General features: G+C 36.6%; 2 protein-coding genes and 1 long non-coding RNA gene across 5 annotated transcripts in view; 2 read left to right on the forward strand and 1 right to left on the reverse strand.

Annotated features, from left to right (window-relative positions):
* The window catches only part of LOC127987792 (uncharacterized), a 338,739-nt gene extending 324,883 nt beyond the window's left edge, over nt 1-13,856 (reverse strand). Inside the window, exons 1-3 of one of the 3 annotated variants that reach the window (XR_008161399.1) lie at nt 13,414-13,845; nt 12,736-12,918; nt 10,627-10,998 (exon numbers count right to left, since the gene is read on the reverse strand). This is a non-coding gene — a long non-coding RNA (uncharacterized LOC127987792). Of the gene's footprint in view, nt 1-10,626; nt 10,999-12,735; nt 12,919-13,413 lie in introns of those variants that run through there. The other 2 variants (XR_008161398.1, XR_008161397.1) reach the window with 2 other exon arrangements.
* The window catches only part of LOC127987694 (uncharacterized), a 2,462,016-nt gene that overhangs the window by 673,615 nt on the left and 1,770,485 nt on the right, over nt 1-17,916 (forward strand). The window contains exons 73-74 of the mRNA XM_052590053.1: nt 11,629-11,805; nt 12,314-12,490. Of these exons, the coding sequence (XP_052446013.1) occupies nt 11,629-11,805; nt 12,314-12,490 (354 nt within the window). The remainder of the gene's footprint in view (nt 1-11,628; nt 11,806-12,313; nt 12,491-17,916) is intronic.
* LOC127987704 (NLR family CARD domain-containing protein 3-like) lies at nt 162-4,350 on the forward strand. The gene is made up of 7 exons (XM_052590066.1): nt 162-308; nt 579-671; nt 1,056-1,148; nt 1,500-1,604; nt 1,812-1,896; nt 2,173-2,368; nt 2,486-4,350. Exons 2-7 carry the CDS (start codon nt 649-651, stop codon nt 4,348-4,350), a joined length of 2,367 nt encoding a protein of 788 aa, XP_052446026.1. The 5' UTR covers nt 162-308; nt 579-648.

Genomic DNA, 17,916 nt, shown 5'->3' on the forward strand with positions numbered 1-17,916 from the left:
AAGCTTGGGCTCTGATATCCTTCTTTTTTTATATATATATTCATTTATTTATGACTTCCCAATGTGATCACACCTCAATCCAGTAGATGGCGGTAATGCACAAAGATTGCAAACTGCCAATAAAATTCACTGAAGAAGAAGAAGAAACCGAAAGTAACTGCAGAAAACACGCGGATAGAAGGAGAAAGTGTTGCTCGGTGGATTTGATGCCATGTCCTAGAAAACATTTAGCATTTTCAAGCTTAAAGCACAGAAAAATGAGTGTTTCAAATGCGTATAAATTCTCTTCTTAGTGGACAAGACTGCAAGTAAGTTTTCAGAAAAGGGTTATTGAAAACGAATGTATTTCTGAAGGTGTCTCCGTGTTTCCGCTTCTGTTTTATGCTGTTGTTCTTGTGACGCGAAATCGAAAGTGTTTTTAAACCAGCCATTTCTCATTAAGACCATCTGGTTATTCTACATGACAGTGCATTTGTGTGTAACTCACTTTATTTTATAGTGTTTTTGTTGCTGCTGCTGCTAACTGAACATATTTCTTGATCTCATTAACCTCTTCATCTCCATGTCACACTGAACAGCAGATTGTTGTCTCAAGCTAATGCTGATCAATGACAGTTTAGCTGCAGTCTGTCAGAGAAGAGAGGAAAGATGAGTCTCTCACAGAAACAGAGGTAAGACTGAGTCTGTTTTCAGACAATCATTTTAAACACTGCTGCACTTTCAGAGGTTTACTGGAGAAAACTAAACCTTAACAAACTTTGTTTTATATTTACAAATGATTTGCAGAACTTCAGAGCTTCAGAACTTCTTAATTAAAAAATAAATAAATACATAAAATATTTAAAAATTAGCCTTAGATGATAAATATCTGAGAAATTATAATTTTACAACCACTCTTCAGCACTGGATATGTACTTCGTAAATTACTTCACATTAGTGATTTTGGTTTTTAGGTCCTAAATTTTTTAGACATTAAAAATGACTCTTAATTTAAATGGTCATATGATGCTTTTTATTCATGTAGAAAAGTTTCTCTTCTCTCTTTGTGTCATTAGTGTAAGATCAGGCTCACATGTGTCTGTGAAGAGTGACCAGTCAAAGCATGGTGACATTCCAACCTTCAGTGAGAAAAAAACACCTATCAAAAGGTATTGATTATCTTTGACATTATAATGTTGTGTTGGCTTATTTCTCCACTAAGAAGCTTGTGATAGAAATGAATGAAATAAAACAATAAACCACTGATTTCCTCTTCATTGAACTCAGTCTGGAGCTTCTTTCCAGTAACACAATCACACAAGCAGACACAAGGAGGTATAAATTAACCATGAAAAATAGATCATGCAGCCAAACATGAATATGTCTTTCCATCTATCCATAGTCATAGATGAACAAATGCATGTCTATACTGTGCTTCATTACCATCCTCAACAGTGAAGCTCTTTAACTGAGACTGAAGGAGCTCCTGTAGTAAAGTGTTTTGTTCTTTGTGTCATTAGTGTAAGATCAGACTCACATGTGTCCAGCTCTGTGTCTGTGAAGAGTGACTGGTCAAAGGAAGAACCACCGAGATTCAGTGAAGAAACAACATCACGAACCAGACGGTATTTGATCTGTTTCTGATTTTTCTTTAAACATAGACTGTGTCAGAAAGTGTGTCAGTGAATAATTATCATAAAACTACTTGTAGTCAATAAATTTATCACTTATTTATTGTTTTGCTCTTTGCTAAAATCTTTAAAATATACTTTGGTCATATATCTATTTTTTTCCTAAAAATGCAGTATTTGATTTATTTTATTTACTATCAGGCTTCAGTGTGAAACATTAGATCCAGATTTACAGTCTCACAGGAACCACAATAATTTTACAGACAGTCTCCTGCAGATCTTCCAGGTAATAAAACACATTTTCAAGAATATTTAATAATTATAATAAAAAAATATTGATTGAAATATTGTTATTGAATAATAGTTTGACAGAACTTTTATTTCTACTTTTTCTTTTTGAGAACCTATAAAATAAGAACAAAAGCCTATTTTTATTAATATTTAAAACAAAGTAATGATTGTCGCGACTTAATTTTTGATGAATATGTTTAATTACTGAATAAATACTTTTTAACCAAATATAGGGTTATTTTCTCTCATTCATTCTTGTCTTTCTTTGTAGGATCTTGAGAGCAAAATAATGACATTTCTGAAGAAAGAACTGGAAAAGTTTAAGAAAATATTACAAAAAGAGGACATGCAATACTTTGTGAAGGACTTTAATGAGAACAGATGCAGTATGAAAGAAGCAGCTCTTGATCTCACGCTCTACTTCCTGAGAGAGATGAAGCAAGATGAAGCTGCTGATACTATAGAAAGTAAGAGACTCGTAATCATCTGTCAGATTGTCACTTATAAATGTAGAGAGAAAATAAGATTAAATAATATCTGAATATTATTAAATATTAATTAAATATATTTTTGTTTCTGTTTAGACGAGCTGGTCTTCATTCATCAGCTAAAGTGTAGCCTAAAGAAGAAGTATCAATGTGTGTCTGAAGGAATTGCAAAGCAAGGAGACTCTACACTTCTGAAGAACATCTACACAGATCTCTATATCAGTCAGGGTTGTAGTGAACAGGTCAATACTGAACATGAGGTGAGACAGATTGAAGTTGCTTCCAGACGTCATGAATCACAGGAGATACAGGTTGAGTGCAAACATTTGTTTGAAGCACCTGAACAAGACAAGCAGATCAGAACTGTACTGACAAAAGGAGTTGCTGGCATCGGAAAATCAGTCTCTGTGCAGAAGTTTGTTCTGGATTGGGCCGAAGGAAAAGAAAATCAAGATATCAGCTTCATGTTTCCTCTTCCATTCAGAGAGATGAACTTAAAGGAGCAAGACAAACTAAGTTTGATGGACCTTATAACTCAGTTTTTCCCAGAGACAAAAGGACTGAACCTTACGAGAAGAAATCATTTCAAAGTCTTGTTCATTCTTGATGGATTGGATGAATGTCGACTTCCTGTAAACTTTAAGGATAATGAGACGTGGTCTGATGTTTCATCACCAGTCTCTCTGGATGTTCTCCTGACGAACCTCATCAAGGGAAATCTGCTTCCTTCTGCTCTCATCTGGATCACCAGCAGACCAGCAGCTGCCAGTAAGATTCCTCCTGACTGTATCGACCGGCTGACAGAGATACGAGGATTCAATGATGCACAAAAGGAGGAGTACTTCAGAAAAAGATTCAGGGATGAGAATCAGGCCAAAGAAATCATTGATCATGTTAAACAATCAAAGAGTCACTTTATCATGTGCCACATCCCTGTCTTCTGCTGGATTTCAGCCACTGTTCTCCAGAACATTTTAGAGGAGAAAAGAAATAATGTTGTGAAAAACAATCAGGCTGATGATGCCTCCAAAACACTGCAGAAGTCAAATACTGAAGACACTCCTAAGACTCTGACACAAATGTACACACACTTCCTCAGATTTCAGATCCAGCAGAGCAGACGAAAGTATGATGGAGAACATACACCAGATGTTTCCTGGGATAAAGATGCCATCTTTTCACTGGCGAAACTGGCATTTGATCAGCTGGAAAGAAACAATGTGATCTTCTATGACACCGATCTGGAAGCCTGTGGTATTGACGTCTATAAGGCATCAGTGTACTCAGGCATGTGTACCCAGATCTTTAAGGAGGAAACAGGGATCACTCTTGGTACCATGTACTGCTTCGTTCACTTGAGCATTCAAGAGTTTATTGCAGCCCTTTATGCACATCTGTTTCTAGACATCAACAAGAAATATGTGTTTGATCAAGACTCTACAGAACAGAAAAACACAAATTTCCTTCAGATCCTTCTTGGAAAATCCAAAAAAAACATTATTGATTTGCTCAAGACTGCAGTGGACAAGGCACTAGAGAGTGATAATGGACACCTGGATCTTTTTCTTCGATTCCTCCTTGGTTTGTCACTCCAATCCAATCAGAGACTCTTACAGGGTCTGTTGACACTGGAAAATAGAAATGAGCAGAGTAAAAAGGAAATAGTTCAGTACATCAAGCAGAAATTAGAGTCTAATCTGTCTCCAGAGAGATCCATCAATCTGTTCTACTGTCTGAATGAATTGAACGACCAAACTCTGGTGAAAGACATTCAGACCCACCTTAGCAAAGGAAGTCTCTCATCTGCTGATCTTTCACCTGCCCAGTGGTCTGCTTTGGTCTTTGTGTTGTTGACATCAGACGAGGAGTTGGAGGAGTTTGAGCTTCAGAAATTCAAGAAATCAGACGAGTTTCTCATTAGATTATCAGCGGTCATAAAAACCTGCAAAAGAGCTCTGTAAGTTATTTAATATATCTTGTCATGTTTTGTTCTCATCTTAAAATTGCATCAATCTACACTGATACTAGGGGTGAAACGGTTCAACTTTTTCATGGTTCGGTTTGTATCACAGTTTTATGGTCATGGTTATGGTACAGTTGGGTATGTGCTATGCTTATGGAAAAAATATACTTTCAAACAAAAGTAACAAAAATAAGAATACTCTAACTACAAACAACAAATAAACTCATCAAGATAGAGCAGCACTTTTAAATATATAACTCATTGCCATAAATGATATAAGCCTGTTATTAATTTACTACCTGTTATTAAAAAAGTTTTATTCAAGCATGCTAGTTTGTTTTATGTAGGAAATTTAAATCAATACAATTCTAATATATATGCAGTATATTTACTGTTAATCTAAAAATTAGTATAAATAGATTGTTTGTATTTAACAAATGTATTTCATGTATCAAAACCTTGTGATTTGATTTATTTCTCTTTTAGGCTAAATGATTGTGGCTTAACTGACAAAAGCTGTCCAGCTCTGGCTTCAGTTCTTGGATCAGATACCAATCTGAAAGAGCTGAACATGAACAATAATAATCTGCAGGATTCAGGAGTGAAGCTACTCTGCACTGGACTGAAGAATATAAACTGCAAATTAGAGATACTGAGGTAAGTTTTGTGACAATCAATAGTGTTTTGTTAATTTAAATTTTGGAAATTTGCAGGCTTTAATTACAGCATAAACTCTACATTACAGGGCCCTCATTTATCAACAGTACATACACACAGATGTGTGTGTAATGAGTGCATAAGAACAGTCTCATGCAAAGTTAAGGATCTTCCAACTTGTACTTTAACATAGTAATGTGTGCAAATATAAGCACAACTCTGAGCATGCTTAAGCAGAGAATCTAGTGCTAGAATGGCAATACTACAAAAAGAAAGTGCTGCTGTCTCTTTCCCATGTCATTTAATTGCAAATACTAAATGTATAAATTAATAGTTCAAGTTAGATAAGATATTTAGTCTTTTTTTATCCCCCCAGAAAACAAGACTAAATATATATTTTGCTTATATGGTAAATTCATCTTGATGGTTTTATCAAAAAACAAGACAAAAATAAAAAGAAGCCATTTTTTGCATGCAGCCAGGAAGTCATTTGAAATGTGGCTATAGTGTCATGACTGATCTGGCTATGCTGGATGATTAGGCAAACCATGCGCTGTACCGAGAGCGTTAAAAAAAAAAAAAAAAAAAAAAAGGAGCGCTGATCTGTTTAGTGAGAGCACAGAATGGGTTCTCAGTCAGTACTACTTTCTTTTTCCATGATTTCGGTGAGGACATAATACATTCACATGATTTATAAAGGGAGGTGTTGTCACCATATATGGTTTATTGTTTTTTCTTCAACACCCTAAAAAGGTTTTCTGGTACGACATACTTTAAGATAAGGAATAAGGCTTAGAGTTTTTAATGTCTTGGAAATCTTCTTACAGCCTTTAAAGACTTTCTAAAGTAATACAGTTGTATATTCTCTACAGCTTCTCCATAACGTTGTGAGATCTCTGTTGACTTCAGCACATGCATGGGTTGACTCTGTGTATGTGTAAAAGCTCAAGCTAATTCTGTTTTAATAGAGTTTCTTAAGACATAATTGTGTTTTTATTCCACACCATGCAAATAAGAGATACTCCACTCCAAAATGAATGTCGTTCCAAACCCGTAGAAGCTTTGTTCGTCTTTGGAACACAATTTAAGATATTTTGGATGAAAACCTGGAGGCTTTAGACTGCCAAGTAAAACAGCAATGTTAAATAAGGGTTGAATAATTGTGACATAGCTCTGTTATTCAAATCTTATAACTCAAAAATAATACATTATATAAGGTTATATATTGACATTATGACTTTTAATATATGGCTTTTAAAACTGAACTCTTATAGATGCAATTTAGATTTTATCCTGGATCTTCAGAAAAGCTTGTATTTCGAAAGTACTGCAGTATTTTGATTGCAACTGTAGTTTATAATTGTGGAAAAATAAAACTGCAAAAAATAAAAATAGCATTTGATGTAGTTTGAGTTCACCAGTATATAGTTTTACCCAGATTTACTGTGAAAAGAGTCCATTCAGGCCAAAATCCCTGTAGTACATAATTTTATTTTCTTCATTATAGAACATGTACTTGTGTGACAATCTGTGATTTTCTCATAGACTTTCAGACTGCAGTATCAGTGAAGAAGGTTATAAAGCTCTGTCTTCAGCTCTGAGATCAAACCCTTCACACCTGATAGAGCTGGATCTCACAGGAAATGATCCTGGAGAATCAGGAGTGAAGCAGCTCAGTGATTTACTACAGGATCCAAACTGTCAACTCAACACACTGAGGTGAGACATGATGAAATAATACACAATCAATAATACATATTTAAAATTTCTGTGTTTGTGTGTACCGTATTTTTGGGACTATAAGTCGCACCTGAGTATAAGTCGCATCAGTCCAAAAATACGTCATGATGAGGAAAAAACATATATAAGTCACACTGGACTATAAGTCGCATTTATTTAGAAACAAGAGAAAACATTACCATCTCCAGCCGCGAGAGGGCGCTCTATGCTGCTCAGTGTAGACTACAGGAGAACTGTGCAGCATAGAGCGCCATCTCGCGACTGGAGACAGTAATGTTTTCTATTTGTTCATTTCTCTTGGTTCATTTCTCTCGGTTCATGTCAAATTAATTTTGATAAATAAGTCACACCTGACTATAAGTCGCAGGACCAGCCAAACTATGAAAAAAGTGTGACTTATAGTCCAGAAAATATGGTATGTGTATTATAGTGTATTATAGAATAACATATTATTTCACTAATTCAGCAAGGTACACAATTTGTTGTTTAAAATGATCAAACATGAAAGATGAAATGCTGCAGCTGCTGTTGTTTTGATGATAAATGTCAGCACAGTTTAGTTGTGTTAAAAGTTACAGGTTAATCAGACATTTTGAGTCACTGGATGTACTGGTGTTCAGTAGTTTGTTGCCTCAATAGTTAACATTTACTTAATTTCTAGGGAATAAAAAAAAAAAACATTTAAATTAATTTCACCATTTAACTACGTGGACATTATAATGCAGAAATAATTAAATGTTCAGAAAAAAATCCCCATTATTAGTTCTGTTTTTTTTTAATTACCATTTTGTGTGTTTTCTAATAACTTTACAACTTTTAAAGTATGCAATAATATAAATCCATTAAATGACAACAGCATTTGATAAATGTATTTTTAGACAGGAACCACTTTGGCATGTTTACTTGAGTTTATTAAACACAATTTATCTTTAGCGGTATGGTTCCTTATGGGGGTTCTTGCTCCGAGAATAATTGAACTACAAGAGCTTTAACATTAACACCCCAGAACCACGAGTTTAGAAATACATGATAATTAAGACTTTTAGTAATGTCTTTAAAGCAAACAGTGATAATCATGTGGATGTGGCAGTAGGACGTCTATCCTGTAGTCTGGTTATGAGGATGAGCGTCTCTCAGCAGTGAGGTGCATGCCAGCTAAGATTTTGAAAGCCTTAGTGATCTGAAACAAAGAAGACGACAACCAGAAGGTGCACAGTAATATGCTCATGCTTATAATGGGGAGGGAGGTAGGGTTTATGTGCCGTTGAGCATAATAAGCAAGCAGTGGTGCCACATATATATGTCCCGAGTCTAATAGGAGAGTGGTAGTGATTTGGAGTGATTTGACAGCTGACCGCATCAACTGGTCACAGCCTATGCCTCCGTGGCCTGACTGAACTAATGCTGCACTCGATTAAACCAACTGTAAAATATACAGAACATTATTCAGTATAATGCACAAGGCTTAGTTTTTCAGAGTATGCCTTTATTGTTTTATATACAGTACTGAATCCATATTTTTCAAATATTTTATATACTGTACCCACTTAAATTAATTCAACTCTGACACCATTTGAGATAAAGGTATTAAACCAACTGTAATATATTCAGGATCTTATTCTTTATAATACCAAGGCCCAAGGCCCAAGGCAGATTATGGGCTCTATTTTGACGATCTAAACCAAAGTGTAAAGTGCACAGCACAGGTGCACTAAGGGAGTGTCCAAATCCACTTTTGCTATTTTAATGATGGAAAAATGGTTTGCGCACCCGGGCGCATGGTCTAAACTGGTTGTCTCTATTCTCTTAATGAGTAATGGGTGTTTTTTGGGCGTAACATGTAATAAACCAATCAGAGTGTCATCTTCCATTCCCTTTAAGAGCCAGTTGTGTTCGTGCCATGACGGATTTGCTATTTACTCGGCGGAATTTGCCAAGCGCAAAGACAGAATGCGTCTCTGAGATGAAACGGACCTGTTCGTGTGCGAGCAAATAGATAGCCTTATTCTGATACATGCGATGACTATCCATTATGGCATGTAGGCATTTAGATACATCTGTAAATATATCACGATCTGTATCGTGATCTGTATCGTAACTAGATTCTTGGCAATACACAGCCCTACTGAATGCACTGTACATATATTTCCATCAAGCTCAGATTCACAACACTGTAGATCTACTACAGCAGATCGATCACAGACCACAAACATGTGATGTTTGTCAGGAGAGGATCAGTGATAACACACACACACACACACACACACGTCTGAACCTGCATAATGAGCAGAATTACTGTTGCATCATTACAGACATCAGTTAAATAAAACTATCCAGAGATGGTCTGAACCCTGATCATGTTCTCTGTTAGTGGATCAGTAATCCAGTGTTTGGTGAATTCTGCTACATAATAATAGGAAGAGCCGGCAACTAAATATATCACTATGAATGCTTAGCTGTCACAAGCTTGTTATCTCTTTGCTAACTTTCCTCATCTCCTGCTTTTAAAAGCCAGAAAGATCCTCAGATGCTTGAGAATCATGATCTAGTGAGCTTTTGTCCCACGAGTTTCTTTTTAATTAATTTACTTTTGACTTTTTTGAAATATTTGTATATTTAAATGTTCAACTGTTTAAACTTGAACTAGAGCTTTTCGTTACAAACAATGTTTGATAATCTTTAAATGCTTTGTGATGTAATGCACATTGAGTTGATTCCAGCTTCATCTTCTCTTCTGCAGGTTTTTGGGTCCTGCTGCAGATGAAGGCTGTCAGTATGTGACTGGAATTGTGGGTAAAAACCCGTTACTCCTGAGAGAGCTGAATCTCTCTAGACATGAACATGGAGACACAGGAGTGAATCAGATCTCTGCTCTACTGCAGGATAAACACTGTACACTCAACACACTGATGTGAGTATCTTACATCATTTCACATGTTACATGACTAGTAATGTTACAGTCCTCCATTTTAATTCTCATTTGAGTCCGACCTCACGTTATAAAGCTTGGAAGAGTCAGGACATGTTTAATATAACTCTGATTATATTTGTCTGAAAGAAGAAATTCATATACATCTAGGATGTCTTGAAGGTGAGTAAATCATGGAGTTATTTTCATTTTTGGGTGAACTATCCCTTTAAGTGCACAGGGGTGGAGAAAATAATGTGAACACATTAGAAATAGCCAGTATTTTATTAATGTGTTTAACATTGTTTGTCTTTAATACAGCTTCCAACCTTCTTAGAATAGATTCATACAATTTTTGAATAGACTTCAGTTAAAAGTGTCTCTAACTTCTGCTGTATTGAGTATTGAAGTCTAATTTAAAAAAAAAGTATATGTGTGTATGTGTATGCATGTTTCTATATTTCAGTGTAATTTCATAAAGGCAGGGTCAGTCTGGTTTCCACTGTTACTGCTGGGGCAAGAGGAGTTTAGGTTAGAGGAGGTTGTGAATGAAGGAGGTGTTTCTCTGCGTCTGGAGAGCATCAGTGCCGAGGATCATTTCATAAAGTTAAAGACATTAATAATAATAGCTCAGAACTCACTTTCAGACAGCAGCGAGTGTTTGAAATAACTTCTGTTTGAGATCTGATGTGGATTATGATCAACTTACAAGGCAGAGATATTTATAAGACTAGGCACACTAGCCATTAACATCAAAGCTGTGTCTAGTACTATATAACTTAGAAAGGTTTAATTGGCATATTTATATCAAACGACCCGAACGACCGCGACCCGGATATCATTAAAAATATTTTTGGATGACTATATATATATATATATATATATATATATATATATATATATATATATATATATATAAATACATATTCATATATTATTTTTTTGTATAGTTAATCTGTCTATATTCTGTACTGTATATTTTACTTGTAAGGTTAGTTGTTGTGTGATCTAAACATTTGAAAGTTTTAATGGGTGTTTCTTGTTGCTCATACAGCAGGTCAAATACACAACCCAATATCCAATCATTTCAGTTAATAATACCAAAAATACACAAACATTTCTCTTTTATCCAGCGAGACAGAACTGTTTTCATTGTGTTTATTAATGGGACACAACAGAATAGTTCTGTGCTGCTGTATCAGAACATATTCATAGTGTTTATTGATGGTTCATATCATCTCTCTGTCATCAAACACCAGATTAATGAATGTGTAACACAACTGAACAGAACCGGTCCAGACTGGGCTTTATTCTGTGCAGGCATTGCTTCTTCAGTCTGACCTGTTTCAGAGAAATATTACTGTACTTCACATCTACACACACAGACAAACCTACAGTTTTATTTAAATGTGCAAAGTTGAATCTGTGTAGCAAAGCTGATCAAGTCACTGGACAGAGCCGAGCGAATGCATTTACGTTGTAGTGATGTTCAGACCAGAATCAGTTTAAACACAAATACACAGCAGTCAGGACTTTTATTTTAGACAATATGATCAGTTTTAGACAAAAGATGAAATAAGAATAATGTGACAGGAATAAAAAAATATGAAAGATGTTAACACATTTCACACAAGGTTGTTAGGAATTAAAACTTAATTGTATTTCTATCAAGAATCAGCACAAATATACATAAATCATGAGAAGTGTCAATTATTTGATTAAATGAACAACTTATTTGTTTTTCTGTTTTGAAGACCAAATTGTGGAAAAATATCCAAATGTGTTCAGACTCTCTTCCTCTGTTTTTTGTTTTATCAAGAAATTGTGACTTTATTAAATAGTTTTCTTCTATGTTCTCTCTTTCTCTCAATGTAGATTAAGATGCTGTTATTTAATAGATGAAGGTTGTTCTGCTGTGACTTCATGAACATAACGTGTCTGATTCATTGTGTTTTCTCTTTCTGTCTTCAGTCTGTGTGATTGCAGTATGACAGAGAAACAGTGTCTCATCCTGACTTCAGCTCTGAAATCAAACCCATCACACCTGAGAGAACTGGACCTGAGCGGGAATGAACTACTAGGAGACTCTGGAGTGAAACACCTCAGTGATCTACTGATGAACACACAATTCAAGCTGGAGAAACTACAGTTAGTATCATTATACTCTACAGCAGTTACAGTCAGATTAAAGATTACTGTTTACTTTCAGGAAAAGGAAAGGAAAGAAAAGAATGTGACGTGTGGCCAAATATAGTGTCCCATACTCTGAATATGTGCTCTGCATTTAACACACACACACACACACACACCGTGAACACACACACCGTGAACACACACACACACACCTTGAAAACACACACACACACACACACCCACACACAGTGTACACACACACCGTGAACACACACACACACACACACACACCCACACACACACACCATGAACACACTAAGTTTTAATATTATTTTTAAATAGTTCTGTAGTTGATGCTGTATCTTAATCTACTTTAATCTTTTTTCTTCTGTATTTGTTTATGGTCATATAATAAGGTTTTTGGCAATGTTTTATTTATTGCAGTGTATGATGTTTACTCAATATTAATTTAACTCACACATGAACATAACGTGTCTGATTTATTGTGTTTCTCTTTCTTCAGTCTGTGGGGATGCAGTATTACAGAGAAACAGTGTCTCATCCTGACTTCAGCTCTGAAATCAAACCCATCACACCTGAGAGAACTGATCCTGAGCGTGAATAAACTACTAGGAGACTCTGGAGTGAAACACCTCAGTGATCTACTGATGAACACACAATTCAAGCTGGAGAAACTAGAGTTAGTATCATTATACTCTACAGCAGTTACAGTCAGATTAAAGATTACTGTTCACTTTCAGGAAAAGGAAAGGATGTGACGTGTGGCCAAGTCTAGTGCATTTAACACATATACACACACACACACACACAAACACACACCTGCAGCGCTGAGGAACAGTATATAGTGTCCCATACTCTGCATTTAACACACACACACACACCGTGAACAGATACACGCACACTCTCTCACACACACACACACACCTGCAGCGCTGAGGAACAGTTGGGGTTCAGTTCTTGCTCGAGGGTCTCTGTTTTGAGGTATTTATTTGGGGCTTGTTAGTAAAGGTTTGCAATCACTATGGCACATCCGGTTAGAATGCAATGACTCTGATGTTTCTTCTTTAATTTTTATGCTCCACTGTAGATATGTGGGTATGTGTGGTTCTGAAAGTATACACACAATAATGGTAAATAAAAGGTACACAATAATAAGTATTACAACAATAAAAATTTACAACAATATTATATAGTTACAAAAGGCATTAAATAGGATTAACTATATTCAATGTATAATTACAATAAATCAACATTATGTACAGACTGCTCTGAGCGGGACTCGAACCCGCGGCCGTAACATTATTAGCGCCATTCTGGCGGTCTTATGTAAACAAATGACGGTGCAATGATAGAACGTTAATCTTGAGGCATTCATAGGTACGCATGCAAATAAGCATATAATCCACATAACGGGTCTGATAAGCATATAAACAGCTGTCATAAACTATCATAATCACATTAATTCACACAAAGGAATGGCAATTGCTGAATCTTTGTACACACGCATACAGTATTACCATTAATATGTGAAGTCTGTGATTATCTTAAACCGCAACAATACACAAATGTATTAATAACAAAGATAAGAACATTTGAACTTACTTCTAGCTGCACGCACACACTTGAAATAAACTTTGGAGAACACTCATTAGCTCCGCACTAAACTTTCTGATGCAACACACTTCTATATCCTTTGGCGGAACTACTTTCAGATGACGCTAAAGCTGTACTGATTCGTAGTTTCAACTGTCAATTAAAAAGCCCACCAATAGCATTCACTGTCCATTGTTTGTTATCACAGTCTTTACAACAGTCTCATTTCAGTCAGTCACCGGAGATCACAGTAATCCAGTTCATTAATGGACCAAATTATTATTATTATTATTATTATTTTGTTCACTCAGACCTGTACAGTAAAGAATGACAATTGCAAAAAAAGTTACAAATGTCTTTAAGTAAATTGTAATTAGGGATGCACGATCATGATTTTTCATGGCCGATACCGATTTGCTTTTTTTTTTTTTTTTTTTAATCTTTAAACAACAAATAAGAAAGAAGGAAAGTGTGCATAAACAAGTTGTTTATTTGGTATTTAATAGCCCAAATTGGCTTTTGACTATTGAAAACAATAACCGTAACCATCTGAAATTAACGGCAGTAACTGCACAGTAAGTAGACTACATTCAATACAAACATAGATACAGACCTCAGCATTTAGCTTTTGTTTCTGAATTGTGTTGAAACTACAGAGAACTGGCCTTAAATAAAAGATTAACTGTAACCAGGGTTCTAAAATAACAACCGCCAACCCGCCAAATGCGGGTTAAAATTCATTTTGGCGGGTGTTAATTAAAACTTACTAGCCAGTTTGGCTGGTGATGCATGACATGAGGTTCTGTTCTTGGTCATTTATCCCCCTGGCAGCACTTCCTACATTTCCCACGAACACTGTGCTGTAATGCTACGTGATGACGTTTCATATGCTCATTGGCTGCACGCAGTTTGCAGTGAAACCAGCGCGAAAAAACATGGAAACGAATAGCGTCCATCAGAAAACACAAGGAAGAAGAACGAATAGAGCCAGAGCAGGGAGCATAGACTGAAAGAGGAGGGAGTTAGCTATTAAAGAAAAAAATTAAGATTAAACTAAATGTGGCGGTGGTTGGGACATATTTCTGGGGGCAAAAAGAGGAACGAGGCAGGGGATGAGGATATTACGGAGAGCCCCGCACGTCACCTGTAGGAGAAAAAAAATCAATCCGTGACGACGGTTTTGCAATCCGTCCCCTCAGTTTATAAACCGTACTCACAAATTCATAAACTGTTCCCTCGGTTTAACAAATTGTACCCACGGATTAACAAACCGTGCCCACGAATTCCCAATCCGTGCACTCAGATTTTGTAAACCGTACCCTCGGTTTTTTAAATCTGTACCCACAAATTCATAATCCGTGCGCACACTTTCACAATCCATTCCCTCGGATTTGTATTTGTAAACTGACACGCATTTGTAGCTCCGCCCCCACCGGCAGATTCATTTCTGTTTATTAAACATTATTTTTCATAGTATCCAATGAGTCCACGATCAGCATTCACAAATAGTCTTCTTTTTAGCGTTTATTTTAATAGTGATTGGATAAGACACAGCCGCCTGTGTTTTATGACCAAAAAAAAAAAACGCTAAAAAGAAAATAAGGGTAAAAAGCAATACAAAACAAATAATATGCCGGTTATGTTTTCATTCCTTTTCTCTCTAACTGAATGCAATGTTATTTTCGGCCTCATTATTTATTAATAACATTAACAGTGAAACATGCATCTAACTCCGGCAGGTGGGGTGGATGGAGCTTAGTATAATAAAATCAGAAAAATAAGTCTTCATGCATGTTAAGAAAGAATTGTACACAAGCATTTACAAAACTGTCAAAGTTTATTTAAAAATAAAGCAATTCATGAATTATTTTCTTGTGAACATTTATTTAGCCTACAAATTAAAATGATAAAAATAACTTTATTTTTATTTTTATCATTATTATATATTATTATACAGGTTATGCATAAGAATCTTTTATCCAAAACAATTTACAACAGGAACAGGAAAAAACAGGAAAAATTTACTCCAGAGTTAGTCACAATGCCAGGTTTATTTTACAATAATAATCAGTTGCTATTATAAGATTATTGCTTTATTATTATTAAACCTATTCCACATAATAATATTCAATAAAACTGTATGTTAACAGGAGCTTGCTGCATGAATCCGTGAGTACGGTTTACAGATCCGTGGGAACGGATTGCGAAAGTGGGCGCACGGATTATGAATTTGTGGGTACGGATTCAAAAACTGAGGGTACGGTTTACAAAAACTGAGCGCACGGATTGGAAATTCGTGGGCACAATTTGTTAAACCAAGGTAACAGTTTATGAATTCGTGAGTACGGTTTATAAACTGATGTTTTTCATGCCAACAATGTTAATAAAATGATCAAATGCATTTAGTGGCACTCATAATTTGTTATTTTTACCGGAAAAAAAAAATGGCTAGTGGAAATTCTGATTGGCTGGTAACTTTAGAAAGTTACCAGCCACATTGGCTGGTGATCAAAAAAGTTAATTTAGAACCCTGACTGTAACCATGTGAAATTAAAGGCAACAACTGCATAGTTCTACAATCAAACAACACAATCAACACACATTCAATAAGATGTTTCTTAATCAGCATTCAGTATTTTAGTTTTTAAGTTTGGTTTTAAAAAAAGGTCTTTACCAGTGAGACTAAATAAAAGTATGCTATATAAACGCATTATTCCAAACTGTTAAAATCAAATAATGTTGGTGCGAATAAAACAAAGATGCAAAGTGTCATGGTAAATATTCACATATATATATATATATATATATATATATATATATATATATATATATATATATATATATATAATTTTTTTTTTTTTTTTTTTTTTTTTACTTGGAAAAATAAATAACTATTGTCTCAAGTTAAAAAATATAGATGTCCATCATTACCCTATTTTTTTTTTTAATTGGATGAATTAAACATTTTTTTGCAAGCTCTACTTTACAAAAAAACAACAACAAACATTTCAGTTTTGTCACAGTTAGTCTGTTTGGTTTCTCATCCAACACGCGAGAAGTTGATCTGAACATCCTTCACTGTCTCCTCTTGTGCAGGGCGCGGACAGGTACAGATACACTCACGATAAAGGGACTCTTATTTTGTTCAGTCGGCTGTTGGCTTCCTGTTATCTGTGCTTCAGACGTGTAGCTCTGCACTTCCGGCGCTGATTGGCTGTCCGTGTCCTGCGAACAGATTTCGTTCCCTATCATAGGTCACTTCGATGCTGCGGTGACGTCACCACGTATGGGAACACCTCCGGTGTGACGAATGTCTGAAGCCCTATACCATCCCGCCAATCCTATTGGCCAAATGGCGCATAGCACCACCCTACGCATGCGCACGCATGATATACCTGGGTGCAGCGCGCCATTTCGCTCAGATTTCATTCCTTCAGGAATAGCGAATCATCTGTGCCCTATCATCTCGCGTTCTCCAGCGATTTTCTTCGAGCAGTGTTAACTCCTCTTTCGCGGACGCGATGAGTCAACGAAAGGTAAGAGCCGTATATGGGTTTATCACAGGGAGGCACTCATGAGAGATTCGTTTGCAGCCTCTCTCATGTTCTCTCTGTGATAGCCTACGGCTATGGTAAAATAAGAAAAGTATCCGCGCTCTGGAGTCTATTTCTTCAGTCGCCTCGCGTCTAACCCCCACCGTTCGCTTCTGCGGTCGCCGAGGCCCCGCACGAGGTGTTGGTTAGGGGCGATATGTGCGGCTTGACTATGAGTACAGTGATGCACTGGAGTTTCCACTTGCTCGCTCTCCCCTACTCGAGCGCGTTAATCAGAGCAGTTTTGCTTTATACTATGTTGTCTAACCGCAGCTTCTACTCAGAGTAGGCTCTGACCGGCATAAGCGGTTCTCTCCCTCCGAGCGGACAGGAGAAACGCGCTTCCCCTTTCTCAGTGTGCTATTATGTGGCTATCCACGCGGTGGATAAACTACCCTTCTCACGGACCTCCACCAAGAGGTTCGAGGTCCTGGAAGCAGCCTTATCAGCGCATATCACGAACGGCGCGGGTTTTTGCCACGATTAAGTGACATGCTATTATATAGCGATGCCGTTTGACTACCTCTCTAGCCGAACGGATCGCGCCAAACTCCGCCGCGACCTAGTCTCGTCTAGACGTATCGAGTCGTGTCTATTTCGGAAAAATTTCATTCTCTTATTTCGGTTCTTTACGAGAAGCCTCTCGTTCTTCCCCCACGCTCTAACATTGACTGTCTCGCAGCACAAGCACTTCGAGCGTCACTGAACTGAGCTGTTATTTGAGCGCCCCTCAGACACTGCACAATTCAGTCTTCAGAGTTTGAGGGACGGCACAAGAGACTGGCGAATTTGGCCAGTTTATGACGGCTCACACAGCTGCCGCGTTCTCGCTAGCGGCGTGGCCCTATGTTTATCTTGTTGGATTAAATCCTGCCGTGGACACGCTTCAGGATTATACACAACGAAACACAGCGAGTTT

Source organism: Carassius gibelio, chromosome B22, assembly GCF_023724105.1.
Source record: "Carassius gibelio isolate Cgi1373 ecotype wild population from Czech Republic chromosome B22, carGib1.2-hapl.c, whole genome shotgun sequence".
NCBI classification, from domain to species: Eukaryota; Metazoa; Chordata; class Actinopteri; order Cypriniformes; family Cyprinidae; genus Carassius; species Carassius gibelio.